The following is a 15,945-nucleotide window of genomic DNA, read 5'->3' as shown; positions in this document are numbered from 1 at the left end:
ATATATATATATATATATATATATATATATATATATATATACATATATATATATATATGTATATATATGTGTATATACATATACACACATATATATACATATATATATATATATATATATATATATATATATATATATATATATATATATATACATATATATATATAAATGTATATATATAAAATATATATATATATACATACATATATATTAATATATATAAAATGTATATATTTCTTATATATATATATTAATAATTACATGCATTAATACATAATATTAAAATAAATAAAAATATATATCAAAGGTATGTGATAAAAAACAAATGTTAGAATTAAATATTCAACACCAACTCTAAAATTAGGGCTAGAAATAAAAACATTTTATTTACGTAGATAAAATGTATATATTTCTTTTATATATATTCATAAATTTACCCATATATACATGCATAAATACATATTATTAAAATAAATAAAAATATATGATAAAGAATAAATGTTAGAATTAAATATACAACACCAATTCTATAATTTGTAATTAATACTTTTCCTATTAAAATTAGAAGTTTTTCGAAAAAATGGAAATAAAGTTTTTTTTATCGAAACGTGTTTTTATATAAAAAAAACTTAATAATGCATACTTTCATTATTGGTCGAAGATTTTATACTGAAGTATTTGCTTGATAATTAGGGTAAGGTGTTTAAAGTTTTTTAAATAAATAAAAAATTGAGTCTGTTAACAGACTAAATTTAGTCTGACTTATTATATTTTATTAATTTTGATATTACTTTAAACATCTGAATCTTATAAAAATTAAGTGCCATTTCTAACTTAGAAGTAACATATTTAATACAACTTTGCAATTTATTAAAATGGTCATTTTCAAATAAATAAATCATCAACAAAAATAACCTGAATAAACCGAATATACTCTGAGATTTATGTATATTATATACTATTTGATGCAAAATCTAAAAGTTTTAAATTAGCCGCAATAAAAAGAAGTTATAAAACATAACTTTATCAAAATATTTTTTTTATACCATCTGCATGCATTCTATTAAGTTTTCGTTGCCTTTTCTTTACGGCAAATTATTTTTGTAATGGCTAGTTAATGAGACAATAATTTTCAATGTGTCACTTCCTCAACGTTGTCAAAACAACGTTTAATTAACGTTGGCAAAATAACACTTTTTTAACTTTTTTTAACTACCACATTTTCAACGTTGGTATATGTAACGTTGAATAAGCGTTGTTTCATAAATAGCTTAAATACGTTGAAAAAGCAGCTGATGTCTAACGTTGATAAACATTCAACTTTGCGACGTTTTTACAGTGATTATTTGCGTAATTTTATTCAACGTTGAATAAACGCGGTTTTTTGAGAAGATAATATAAGTTGATATTTATACGCTTTTTCAACGTTGAAAATGTGACGTTTAAAAAGCGGTTTATTTTTAACGTTGAAGAAGCATAGATTTTGAATCGTCATTAAAATGGCTTTTTGCGTAAGTTGATTCCACGTTGAATAAACGTCTTGTTTGAGAAGCTAAATTACGTTACGATTTCAACGCTTATTCAACGTTTAAATTTACCGCAATTTACTATACAAAAACAAACATTGATTCAACGTTGAAAGCGCGTTGTTTTAGTGACAGCAACGATATTTCTACGCTGCGACCGGTTTTCAACGTTGATTCAACGCTGACATGTTTGCTGGGTTGTTTCTATAAGAATTAACTTTACTCTTTAATGAATTCATGAATTTAGAATGAGAAGATAGTAATTTAGTTTAAAGCAATTTAAAATAAACTGACATCAATTTAAATAATATTTTAAATAATATTTACTTATAGTAAATGACTCTCTTAACTTGTTAAACCACCGCTTTATAAACATAAAATAATTATATAAGGTTGTATTTATATTTTTACTTTCTGTTTTTTTATTTTTAGAACAAAAAAGCTCCTCACTCAGCTAACTTAGCTACAATTTTGCTTATATTTTGAAATAACATCAAAAATTTTGAAGGAAATGGACGTTGAAGGTAATGGATTTCATGTCCATTTCCTTCAACGTGGAAAATGAAATTGCTTATAGATAATACATGAATTAGGTTATATTTTGAACCCAAGAGTAAAAGATTATTAAAGTATTGTCATAAAATATCTTGAAGATGAAGTTAGATAATATTGTCTATTTTGGAATATCTAAAAAGGAATTTACTTCCTCCTAAAACTAGTTCAGGTTAGTTTTTTGATGTTTAAAGCATAACTAAAGAATGTAAAACTTACATTAATACATGAGTTGTTGAATACAATTTATAAATTTGATTAATATGCTCTTTTTGATAAGTGAAATTTTAAAAAATTTACTATAGATTTGAATTTAATTTAAATAAAGCTTTTTATGTTATCAAAACATAAATATAATTTTCCCAAGTACCATGATGTTTTCTATTATGGTAGTTTTGACATATATATATATATTTATATATATATATATATATATATATATATATATATATATGCAGCGGTGGTTAAAAATTAAGATCACTCACTTTTTAGTTGGTTTCTTAATCTTTAAATTAAAATTAAGAAGATTCTAATTGACATATTAAATTTTTTTTTTAATATCTTGTTAATTAAAACATACGGATTAAAGTGGTATAACTTTTTAAATCTAATTCTAATTAAATAACGTTTAACTTATTAAAAAACTGATGAGTACTTATAAATCTTCTTTAAATAAATTGGACAAAATTTACCGACCACTTTCAAATCTTTATTTTGCACTTATTAAAAATAATAATCCATTATTTTTTTTAACTGTCTTAATTGCTTTATACGTTGAGTATAAAATAAGATGTCGAAACCTGAGTTTCGATATCAAATAAACATTTATTTTTTAAATTGCAATTAGGATATAAAAGTATTGCAAAAATGCGTGCAAAGATCGAAGAAAAAGAAAGATACGCGGCTCTTGTATTAAAAGAAGAAGGCTATAGCATCAGGCAAATAGCAGAAAAGCTCGGAAAGTCTCACTCTTGCATTATTAACATAATTCAATGATACAAAGAGACCCGGTCAATTAATGATCGTCATAGGACTGGACGCAATAAAATTTCAAATGACTGTGATGTTCGTTCGTTAGTGAGATTAATGAAAGAAAACAGACAAGCATCATCTACAGACTTGTTTACGTAATGGACACTGTCAAATGGTCTGAAAGCAAGCCCTAGAACTGTGCGAAGGGTCCTCTACAATTTAGATTATTTATGGCGTGCTGCTGCAAAAAAACCACGCTTAAATAGAAAACAAAAATTTGCCAGGAAAGAGTGGTGCAAACTATATAAAAATTGGTCAACAGATCAGTGGAGCCGTGTGGTCTTTAGTGATGAAATGAACGTTGAGGTAGACAACAGAAAAGGTTGCGTAATGTTGCGTAAACTTCCAAGCGAACGGCTTGATGATTCATGCATTTTGAAACAAACAAAACAAGGCAGTGGTTCATTAGGCATTTGGGTCTGTATGAGTGCCTGTGGAGTTGGCGTTTTTCATTTATTCGATAGTAGACTCAACAAAGAAAGGTACATCGAAATTTTGGAAAACTCGCTTATTCCTAGCATTGATTTATGGCAGTTGCAAGATGGATTTATTTTCCAGCAAGATAATGCGACGTGTCATAAAACGCATGTTGTTAGCGATTGGTTCAATTCTAATAAAATTCAAGTGCTTCCATGGCCTGCCGATAGTCCAGACTTGAATTCAATAGAGAATTTATGGTCGTGGCTTGATCACAAGCTTGTTAAAGAACAACTTTACAATTTGGAAGATTTGAAATCTTCTCATCATTTGAAAAATGTGCCTGATGAAGTAATCAAAACTTTAATGAATTCAATGCCAGAACGAGTACAAGAGTGCTTGAAAACAAATGGAGGAACAACACGTTTCTAAATTCTTTTTTTATTGCTTTTTGAAATATTTTTAAAACTGGTCTTAAAATTTTGTCCAATTTTTTTTCCCATTTATATTTTTTACTAGTCAGTTTTTTAATTTTTTAACATTATTTTGTGAAAAAATTATATGTTCTTTTATAATAAATATAAAGTACAATAAAAATTCTCTCTAAAAATGTTTTTCTTTTTTTGATACCTTTTTCCAAAATAAAATTATACTAAGGTTAAAAATAAATTTTGAAAAAAAAATGAGTGGTCTTTAATATTTGGCCACCGCTGTATATATATATATATATATATATATATATATATATATATATATATATATATATATATATATATATATATATATATATATATATATATACATATATATTCTTGAATGTAGACATCATGTATGAGAGTATGTAAATTATTATTTTATAAACATCAATTAAAACGAGTTTCTCTCGATACTAAATTTAGTATCGAGAGAAATTCGTATTAATTGATGTTTATAAAATAAATAAATAAATAAATAAATAAATAAATATATATATATATATATATATATATATATATATATATATATATATATATATATATATATATATATTCACTTTTTTTGACACTAGTGATACGCTTATATTCTGTTTTTTCTTTGGTTGTCATCAAGTATGTCTTAGCGACGAAAAGATACTACTACACAGTATTTTGAAATTTTTAGCGGGTTTTTTTTGTTTTTGATTTTGTATTCAATGGCTGATGACTGCCGTTTCGGCATGAAACTTAAAGTACCATAAAAAAAGTTATTTTTTTCTTCGTTAATATATTTATATATATACATATATATGTATATATATATATATATATATATATATATATATATATATATATATATATATATATATATATATATATATATATATATATATATATATATATATATATATATAGATCTATAGTTTGTTGTCTTTGGGAAGTGCGGAAGGAAAATAGTGATTCTTACGCCCACACATACGTCACTTTTAATTACTTTTGACTTTCATCCAACATTTGCGTGTTGGACGAAACCATCAATTTAATTACAAATAAATTGTTTTTAAAAGAAAAACACAAAAACGCAAATTTAATTGACCAGAATGTTTTAATAACATTTTGAATGTTTTTAACAATATAAACAATGATTTTATTTTTATTTTTAATTTTTTAATAAAATGTTTTTATTTTTATTTTTTTTTACTGTAAATCATGCGCGGAGTGTTGCTACATCGACTATCTTATAGCCTGACTCGCAAGGGAGTGCTGCTACATCGACTGACAAATAGCCTGACTCGCAAGGGAGTGCTGCTACATCGACTGACAAATAGCCTGACCCGCAAGGGAGTGCTGCTACATCTACTATCTTTTAGCCTGACCCGCAAAGAAGTGTTGCTACATCGACTGAGGGTTTGGTTGGGGCAGGCAGTCTATCAATTAATAAAAAATAATAATTTCGGTCTTGCATTTTAATTTTTACTTTTTGTCAACAAAATATGAAAAAAACTTTCGGACAACATCTACGGGTTGTATATATATATATATATATATATATATATATATAATATATATATATATATATATATATATATATATATATATATATATATATATATATATATATATATATATATATATATATATATATATATATATATAGATATATATATATATATATATATATATACATATATATATATATATATATATATATATATATATATGTATAGATATATGTATATGCATACATAAATATATATATATATATATATATATATATATATATATATATATATATATATATATATATATATATATGTATACATTTAGTTTGATTTGGGCAAGAAGTTCTTTTAATGAATGGACAAACTATTTTAAGTCGATTATCAGTGACTAACATTATTGCACCTTTCAGGGAGCAATTAAAATTTAAATGAATTTAAATTGAATGGTATACTTTTCAATATATAGAATATCTTAAATATTTTGTGCACATCTTAAATATATTAACTTACTGTATATAACTTTGTTCATAACATGTTTTATAGTTGAAGAACCTGTAGTGGTTTTTATCTTTTTCATCTCTTTTATGACTTATTATTATTTTAATTAATAAATACAAATGTTACTAAAATGGTAATTTGAATTTAATTTGGAAAGCAGTTACATTTACAATATTTTGTATATAAAAGCTGATATGATATTTTATGTTACTGGTTTACTTAAGCTAACTGGTTTATTAAATTACACTGGTTTACTTAACTTACTGGTTTACTTAACTTACTGGTTTCTTAACTTACTGGTTTACTTAAGTTGCTGGTTAAAAACCGTTCGAATGTGATTTTTAATAGCGTAAAAAAAAATTAAAAAAATAAAAATTAGTAGACCTTTTTGTTGAACTACGATGAGGGTGATGAGAAGAGTAAAGTATATTTTTGCGCTGACACTAGCTGTTATACTCATTCTTACATCATATAAAAAGATTTATTTATATAAAATATTTTTAAATACTCATCCTACTGATATGTTTAAACAAGGAACAGAAAGTCAGTTTTATAAACTGGAAACTTCAAACTTGATTAAAAGCGATTCGAATTCAAAGGAAAGATGCTGGAAAAAATATTATGATGCTAACACAAACATTGTTTCTTCGCCACAAAATGCACTTTGTTTATTTAAACCGCTCAAAGTAAAAGAAAAAAATGAATTCATCAAAAATGTTGTTGTTTTAGGAATTGGATGCCATGTAGGACCTGCAGCAGATAATAAAGAAGTATTACCAAAAGCAGGTTACAAGTATATCAGTTGGCAAACCAGAGATAAACAGTTTAATGAACTTAAGAACAAACTAGTTCATGGTTATTCAAAGGAACATTTAAAACTAACGCAAGAACTTTTTTGGAACGCATACAAAAATGATTCTGATTTAATTGAAGCTGACATTATTGTGTGTGGGTTTGATGCATGGCATTGTTTGATATTTGCACCATTTAATAAAAAAATCGTTATAAATAGCAGTTACCGGTTTGACGGACACATAGCAACATCATTCAATGAAATGGCTCAGTTACAAAAAGAACTTTATGATGCTGTGAGGTATAACCCTGACGTTATTATGGCTGGTAGCATTATTTATGATGTAATGTATCAACAACATTACCTCGGAACTCATAAAATAATACCGTTGCCTGCTTCTTGTGAATACGTTCAAAATCATATAAAAAAAGAAATAGATGACAAAAAAAACTGCTTTAATGAATGTAAAAAAGCTAACAACAAAACTTTGGTTATGATATTTCCTAAACGTTTGTCGAATGGCGGAAAAATAGTTGCTGATGAAATTATGCGCGAGGCAGCTAAAATAGAACGAACTTTTGAAATAAAAAATTTTGAGCAATGTTTCCCAAATGGGTATAATTACTGTCATCTAGGTATGTTTAGATTTGATTTTTGTTTATTTACATACTTACATTTTTTAATGATGTAAAACAAATTTTTTTTTTTTTTAATTAATTGTTTAGTCTCATACAAATGGAAAAAACCATTTGTATAACAGATAAAAATTAAAAAGGTAAAAAAGTGAGATTTTTCAAAGTTATTTAAATCATTACATCATGTTATACCAAAAAATGCTTTTTTAAAAGTCAATAAAAAATAAAAAATATTTTAAAATAGTTTTCATATTTTTTTTATTTGTATACTTACAAAATCTGATTTATATCTTATATAACAAAATGACTAATTCCAAAAATGATACATTCCAAAGCACGTGTTTTATAATGATTAGTTATTTTGTGATAATAGATATAAATCAGATTTTATATATATATATATATATATATATATATATATATATATATATATATATATATATATATATATATATATATATATATATCTATATCTGTGTGTGTGTGTGTGTGTGTGTGTGTGTGTGTGTGTGTGTGTGTGTGTGTGTATGATAATAATACAAATTATAAAACATATATATATAGGTATATATGTTGAAGTTGCCGTTGTGTAATTTCTTTAAATATTTAGTATATATTCGGTTTAATGTACTTTTTATATAAATAAGAAAAAACTTAATTTTAAATTCATTCTGAAACGATAGTTACTTGTGCCCTGGTAACTTTCGTTACAGAATTAATTTCAAATTCGGTATTTTTTTTTTATGTAAGCGAATTTATACTAAATATTTAAAGAAATTACAAAACGTCAACTTCAAATATATATATATATATATATATATATATATATATATATATATATATATATATATATATATATATATATATATATATATATATATATATATATATATATATATATTATATATATATATATGCTAATATATATGCTAAAATTGCTTTGAACAAAAAGTTAAAATTATCCTTTGAAAAATAAAACAAACAAACATGGAATATTAAAATAATCAAGTAAATCCTAAAAGCATTTGCATTATATGACTATAAAATATCTTTTAAACTATAATATCATATTATAATCTAATATTATTAATACGTCATATTATAATTATAAACTTTTAGAGCATATGTGTTGTTATAACTTTTATCATGCAATGAAAACTCAATCAATAAATAAATATATTTTACACAAATACTGTTGCACTGTTTACATTATAGTAAAAAAGTTTTTATAATACTATTTTTGTGAGGAAACCATGCAAATAGTAAAAAATTCAAAGCAGAGACTCATAGCACTATTTGAAAAAAATATTGCTTTTTACAAATACTTCTATGACGTGAAGTTAATACGTAGTTAAACTTACGTAACGAGTAACATAACGGTAAGACATGATTAGCAGACGTTAACATCTCTCGATAAAATCGCCTACCGTATTATTTTTTGTTTATATTTTTTGCGCATTATTTAAATATATTAAGGCACAGTTCGTTCACTTAATTAAAATTCAAAAAGATTAATAGGGAAGATCGGGGCTAGTTGGCTCGGTTTTTACTCTATGAGCTCTGTAGCCCTAGCGGTACTTTCAGTCTCAAAGAGTATGAATTTGGGTAACTTATAAAATTTGCATTCATTCACAAAAAAAAATTCTTGGGGCCTTTTTGGGCACTATAAAAAAAAAAAAATTGTGCCAACTTAGCCCAGCACGGGGTAGGCTAGCGAATTATAAAAATGATTATTAATGCACTATTAAGTGCAAAATTAATAGACATTTTTCAGTAATAATTTTAGCAACAAATTTAAGCCAAAAATTTAATATTACTTTTAGCTGGTACCAAATATAAGTACATGTAACAGCCAAAACCGTAGCCAACTTTCTTTCTGTGAAAAAAAAACATAAAATTATTTTTTTTAATTATTTTTGTAAAAATAAATTTTTTCAATATTGTTAAAAATTAAAAAAAAAACGTATTACCGCCTTATTAACTTATTAACGCCTGTATTTAACAACCCACATTCTTTTTTTTTGTGTATTTTTAGGTAATTCATTGACATCAAAAAAAAACTTTTGTAGTTAATATCAGTTGACTGATATTAACTACTAAAGTTGTGCGCAAAATTTTACCTTGCGAAAAAAATTCAAAGGTGGCAAAAACTAAAAACTTTCCAAAAATTCTCAAAATTTTAAACCTAGATTCCGAGCGAACGAAACCATTTTGAAAACTTTTTTTTCCTTGACAGGTTTACTCTATATTCTGATCAATATATAAAAAATTCAAGAATTTGGAGGGGGTCATATCCACTGACTGCCTGATTCTTACAAAAAATGACTCTTAAGGAGGTGCCTAAGGCAAAAAATTGCCTTATTTATAGGAAATTTGACAAAAATAATTTTTTAACTACTTAAATATTACTTCTATCGATTATTTTTAATTTGTATTATAGAGAGAAAAGAAAACATACTTTAGATGTTTCTGCGTCTGCCAATGATGGATATTTTATGACTATTGAATTTGACTTTTTAATAAGCTCCTGCATTTTCAACCTTCTTTTGCATTCATCAAAAGTAGTTGCATTCATGTTGTGTAATTTTACTGGTACATATTCTATGTACCAGTTCTTCTGGTACATAGAATACAATTCTATGTACCAGAAGAACTGGTACATAGAATTGTACCAGTTCTTCTGGTTCAATACCAAAAGAACTGGTACAATTCTATGTACCAGTTCTTCTGGTATTGAACCATTTTTAGTCGCAATGTTTATATCATTGTCTATATAGATTGTAAACTCTGGTAATACTACTTGAGTAACATTGTGTTTTACAAATTATCGGTGTTTAAATGTCAAAAATTGGTGTAGAGATTGTAACAAGTAAATTTTCAGAATTGCAAGTTGAAACTGAATACATTGCCATTGGATAATATTCTTTAGAACTTGATTTGCAATGTTAATTTGGATAATTTTTTTTTGTTGATTTGCAATGCTAAAAAACATATAGGACCAACTTGTTAACATACAAAAATATTATGAGAGTGAAAAAAATCTTTTTTTAAATTTATTACAAATAATAATATAATATTTATTTAGTGCATTTACTTTATATAACTATAATCATCTAAGTAATTAATACTGTAATATACTTTTTAGTCAGAAAATATTTTCTTAACTTTTGCTCTTCTAATATATATCTTCGCACCTTTACCAGGAAATATGTCTGTCAAGCTTTCTAACATAACTCTAAGAGCTTGTAGTCATTGCCAGCAGGCCTTCTATAATTTATATGTCATGTTTTAAAATTTCCAAAATTTTTTAATTGGAACAGAAAAGAGAGTGGTCTTGGTCTTTTGAAAACATTTGCGGAAATATTTTTACTGTTTCTAAATTATTTTTTTTGTTTATGTTTAAGTATATTAAAAAGTTTTTGAAATCTTGATAAGCCTTAGCGCGTTCTACGTCCATGTTTAAAATCCTGAGTTGCTAACAGTTTATACTCAAATTATCTCAATAATCACAAGAAAATATATTTTAAAATAAAATCAGTGTTTTCAACATATCTTCTTATTGCTTATCATTTTAACGTAACTTCTTATAGCTCATCGATCTGCTTCTAACTGATTTTTTTTAATGATCTTCTTTACAAAAATCATCTTGTTGCATTTTCTTGTCATCTTCTCATTGCTCAACATGATTTGTTGTCTCAAGGTAGAGGCATGGTAATATGACTGTTACCTACATTTTTTTTAAACTAATATAGAAAAAAGAAGTTAACATGTATGAGTGTTAATATATCTATATTATTATACCATATGTGCTAATTTTACAGAGGCCTAAAATAAATCAATTTTTGCACTCTCGTTCGTAGAGTAAACATCATAAAGTATTAAACATAAATTTTATAATTATTATCGTAGATATTTTTTAATGATTAACAATAACTATTATTTTTATAAATATACAAATAGTCATCATAAATTATTAATGTTATCATTTATTATTATTATTTTATTGATATGTATTTTTCACCTTTCTCCGTTTTTTGTCCAAAAAAAAATATATTTAAATTTTTTTGGGCTGCTTATCTGTAGGATTACCCAAGATATTAAATAATATAATATTAATTTAAAGATATAAATCTATAAATATAAAATATAAATTTTTTTTTTTTTTTTTTTTTTTTTTTGTTATTTCACCTCCCTAAGGCCCAGAAGGCCACTACAGATGAGGAGGCTACTTAAATGTGGTTATAACCCTCTCTCAACTCTATAACTCCGAAACGCGAACCTTGACGAACAAGGCCGCTGCGCGGAAAAACAAGTTGAGCGCGGTACACCCAGGGACGTGGTGGGGATCGAACTCGGAACCTCTCGCTTATGAAGCGAGCGCTCTACCACTACAACACTACCGCATTTAAATACAGTGTAAATAATCTCTAACACTTAACTTAAAGTAATTTAACGAAATTTAAAAAATAAATTTAAGCTGTTTATGTTATTGTTAAGTAATGGTACTCGGCACCATTCATATTTTTGAATAACCATTCTTTGACAATATAAAAAAAGTTTTTAGAGTGGCATTAGTTTTCTTTGCTGTTGAAAATAAAACCAACCTTTCTTCATTAATGCTTTTAATGAATTCGGCTAAAGATATTTTCTTACGTTTTTTGAAGTTGTTTGAAAATGAAAAGTCAAAACAGCCAATTTTTGGGAACTAAGGTAAAACATTTTAATTGTGTTTATAAATCATTACTGGTTTTATCAAAAAAATTACCAATTAAAGCATTTTATAGAACACTTAATCATCTATATCGGCACATTCTAACATCCGGTGCAATATTTGTCCGCTATCTTTATGCTTCCAAGAAAAAAATTCTGTAACGGAATTTCAGTAGAAATTCCGCAACAGAATTTGTAGTAGGCATTTTGAGTAAAAAGTGTAAAGTAGTAGGCATTTTAAGGGGTTCTCAGTGGTTTTGCTTATCGGATAGAATTATTACATCATAGTTAAACTTATTTACTATCTAAGTAGAAATAAGTACGCCAGTAACTTTAAATGCGATTTAAATTAATGCGATGATTAGTTGGTATATTTACATTTACTGATAAGATATACATATTCCATAAAGCCATTTTTTACAACTTAAAAACTAAAAAACTTAAAAAATAAAATACAACTGACAACATGCTTGGTTATTCAAATTGTTTTTCGTAACGAATTACTCTGTTAAATTAAAGGAGATAGGCAATTAGTTACTTTTTCTAACGGTTTTTGAATGTAGTTTCATAGTAAAAGTCTTCACTAACTACATAGAAGCTAAACTAGAATATTGTTCCACAGTTCGGTCACATCAAGACAAATATATAAAAGTATTTGGAATTGTGCAAAAGAGTTTCACTAACAAAATTGCGCATCTAAACAATTTAATTCACTACACTCGACTTAAAGGGTTGATTTGAACTTGCTTTAGATAAGTTCTGGAGAATTTGGTTCCTACTAATAATTTTTTTTATTATTGATAAAAAAAAATAAATGATATTCATTGTTACATTATTTATATAAAAGCAACCTGTTTTTGTTTAACAATTTAGACCTGTGTATCCATTAAAATATTGATCATTGTTGTTGTTGTTGTTGTTGTTGTTGTTGTTGTTGTTAATAATGTTGATAATGTTGTTGATAATGATGATGATGACGTCGTTGCTGTTATTATTATTATTATTATTATTTGCTTTATAGAACAACTAGAGGTTGGAATTATGTTAGGATATTCTGTGATGTCGTATTTTAATTGTGAAATTGCTAATATAGGCGTACCATTATTTGTACCTTCACCTAAATTATACGCCAACTATGAAAAACAACATCACCTTGTGGAAGAACGAAAACAAAGATTACAACATATGTCTTATGATGCTATGACACAGAATAACAGATCTTTAAATTACGGGTATTTATAGTTTAGTCATTAGTGAATTTTTGACTAGTGAATTTGTTTTTCACAAGTTATATGTAACTCATTCATATTTATTTCAGTTAATACAAAAAAGTTATTTATTAAAATAAAAGTGCGAATTTTATATTTTAAAGATACAACCCTAATGACGACTTTAATGAAACCGCTCTACAACGTTGGCTCAGTTATTCCGACTATTATTACTACGGAGGTGTAGAACAATACAATAATTATGAAGAACTTTTCCATAAAATTACTACAGTAAACTTAACCGATTTAAAACAAAAAGCTCTTAAACATCGCATTAAAAACCATAAAATTGTAGTCGATCACTGGCAAGCAATAATAAAGTATTTTTATGGAGACTCGGATTATTATCATGAAAAATATGCACCTAACACATTAAATGATGGATTAGAAATGTGGAGGAAATCTGTAAGTAGACCAAATCTTACATCAACTGGTAAAAAAAACTTTGATGGGCTTCCTGTCATTACAATTATGCTTGAGGATTTAAATGAAGTTGTTCCAGATTGTTTTAAATATAAAAATGAATTTATTATTGTATTATTAACAAACAGAACTGAGACAATTAATGGATGCAAATTGATAAATTATGCAGCGCTTTCAGATGAATTAAATTTGTTTGACGATAAATATTTTCCAAATTCAATACAATGGGACACAGTTGCGATGATAATGTATGCAATAACTTTACGCCCAAGTAAAATTATTACTTTTACAAAGACAGAGTGTATTTCTAACTACTGTTTTATATCAGATGAGTTTGATTTTCTCCAACTTAAAAGTACATGGAAAATGTCAGTATATGAGTCAGCGCAATTTTGGTACATGCTTGCGCCTGAAGATTTCCAAGTATTTGACAACTGGATAAAAACTCTGGCATCTTATACAAGTGAGCTGAATTCCGTATCAAAATGCAGAATTTGTTTTCAAACTAATAAAACCATATTTTCCGAAGAAGATATTGGGTACCTAAGTTCATATTTACATTATTGGAAAAGTGATGAAACGGAAAGTTTTTTTCACGTCATTGATCAGTTGAACTTTGAACTTGCGGTTCGTGGTTATCTTTCAAAACTGCACGCTAAACTCCACCGTTGGTGGTTGCAAAAACTTGTAAAATTTGGATATAGTAAGCTACCCCTTATAGTAAATTAATTTAAATGATAACAGTTTAGTAAAACTAGGACTTAGTTTCTAATGATTTTTTTTGTTTGTTTCTTGTACAAAACTTTTTCAAATTAAATTAGTAAACTAATTTTGTCACTAAACTAACACTTAGTTTCTAATAGATTACCCAGCGGGCACACCACGTTGGAATAACGTTGAAATAACGTTGATCAACGTCGATCAACGTCAATCAACGTTATTCCAACGTCGTGTGCCCGCTGGGTTAGCAAATGAGCATTTTTTGAAGATATTTTCAAGCGTCAAAAGTGATTTTAATTTATTTGGCGCTGTTGGTATTTTATTTAAAAAGTAGTTTTAACAAATGCTCATTTGTTAAAACTATTTTTTAAATAAAATACCAACCGCACATACATTTTTATATAATTAAGGTTTTCTAATCAAAGCTTGTAAATTTTTTGCTAAAATAAACACATCAGTTAGACTTGAGTTCTGAAACTTCATTTCCAAATCTACAATTAAGTCAGACTTGAGTTCTGAAACTTCAATTCCAATATCAGCAATTAAGTCCTTATTATGACTGCAAAGGCAGGTTTTTTGTAATTTTTATATTTACTTTGAGTATGTATTTATAAATGATTAAAAAAAAAAAAAAAACTGTTAGGGGGTTGCATAAGTTGAGCATGTTAACAGTGTATTGTTTTTTTGCTGCCAAAATTTTATAATACTTATATTTGGGGCAAAGTTAGGATGGTGCCGCTTCAATGTCAGGGCATCTAAGTGGTGTTGCTAAACTATTTCAAGATGATGCCAATGAAGCGATTTTTATACATTGTTACGCACATCGGCTCAACCTTGTTCTTCAAGATACTTGCAAACAAGTCAGTTGTATAAACAAGGGACAGGAATTTTGCCAGCTTTTGTATAATTTCATTTGTTTGGCTCCAAAGAGACTGGTAAGTTTTAAAAATTTACATTGCGATATACTTGAAGATGTCAAGCAAATCATTTTAAGTGCTCTTTGTCCAACTCGTTTTACCGCGAGGACCAAATCATATGGTTCAATTCTGACAAATTTTCAAGTAATTGCTTTACAGCTTCAAGAAATTTCTGAATCAAATGGTCCTTACAGAGCTAAAGTAGAAGGTTTACTTGTTAAATTATTATCCTTTCAATTATATTTTGGGCTTAGCCTGGCTTACTATGTGTTTGCAACTGTAAAGCAAGTCTCTAAACATATGCAATCGGCTTTAGTAGGTGCTCAAACAATTGCTTCATCAATAATGTTATTAAAAATTCATATATCATCTGAGATCAGAAACACGTTTTAAATCATTTTTTCAACCTTGTGTTAATAAAGGAGTTAGGAAATTTGGTTGCAATTCACCTCATGTTTCTTTGCTTAGCCGACCTATAACTCCTCGCTTTAACGATA

General features: G+C 26.4%; 1 protein-coding gene across 2 annotated transcripts; it reads left to right on the top strand.

Annotated features, from left to right (window-relative positions):
• The first annotated feature begins 5,807 nt into the window (after window positions 1-5,807).
• On the top strand, window positions 5,808-14,653 carry LOC101237499 (uncharacterized). Of its 2 annotated transcripts, none has more exons than XM_065816919.1 (3): window positions 5,808-7,410; window positions 13,142-13,352; window positions 13,493-14,653. In XM_065816919.1, exons 1-3 carry the CDS (start codon window positions 6,384-6,386, stop codon window positions 14,538-14,540), a joined length of 2,286 nt encoding a protein of 761 aa, XP_065672991.1. In that variant the 5' UTR covers window positions 5,808-6,383; the 3' UTR covers window positions 14,541-14,653. The 2 variants fall into 2 exon arrangements, with proteins under 2 accessions (XP_065672991.1, XP_065672992.1); XM_065816920.1 differs by having other exon boundaries at window positions 5,867-7,410; window positions 13,214-13,352.
• The last annotated feature ends 1,292 nt before the right edge of the window (window positions 14,654-15,945 follow it).

This window comes from Hydra vulgaris, chromosome 13 (assembly GCF_038396675.1).
Source record: "Hydra vulgaris chromosome 13, alternate assembly HydraT2T_AEP".
NCBI classification, from domain to species: Eukaryota; Metazoa; Cnidaria; class Hydrozoa; order Anthoathecata; family Hydridae; genus Hydra; species Hydra vulgaris.
The sequence above is the reverse complement of the archived record's forward strand: the minus strand, read 5'-3'. Positions and strand labels throughout refer to the sequence as shown.

Bases quoted from the DNA above. Each gene is read 5' to 3' on its own strand.
- LOC101237499 (XM_065816919.1), top strand. From the start codon at position 6,384: ATGAGGGTGATGAGAAGAGTAAAGTATATTTTTGCGCTGACACTAGCT. The intron at 7,411-13,141 runs GTATGTTTAGAT...TTTGCTTTATAG, and splicing joins GTATAATTACTGTCATCTAG to AACAACTAGAGGTTGGAATT. The intron at 13,353-13,492 runs GTATTTATAGTT...TATATTTTAAAG, and splicing joins AACAGATCTTTAAATTACGG to ATACAACCCTAATGACGACT.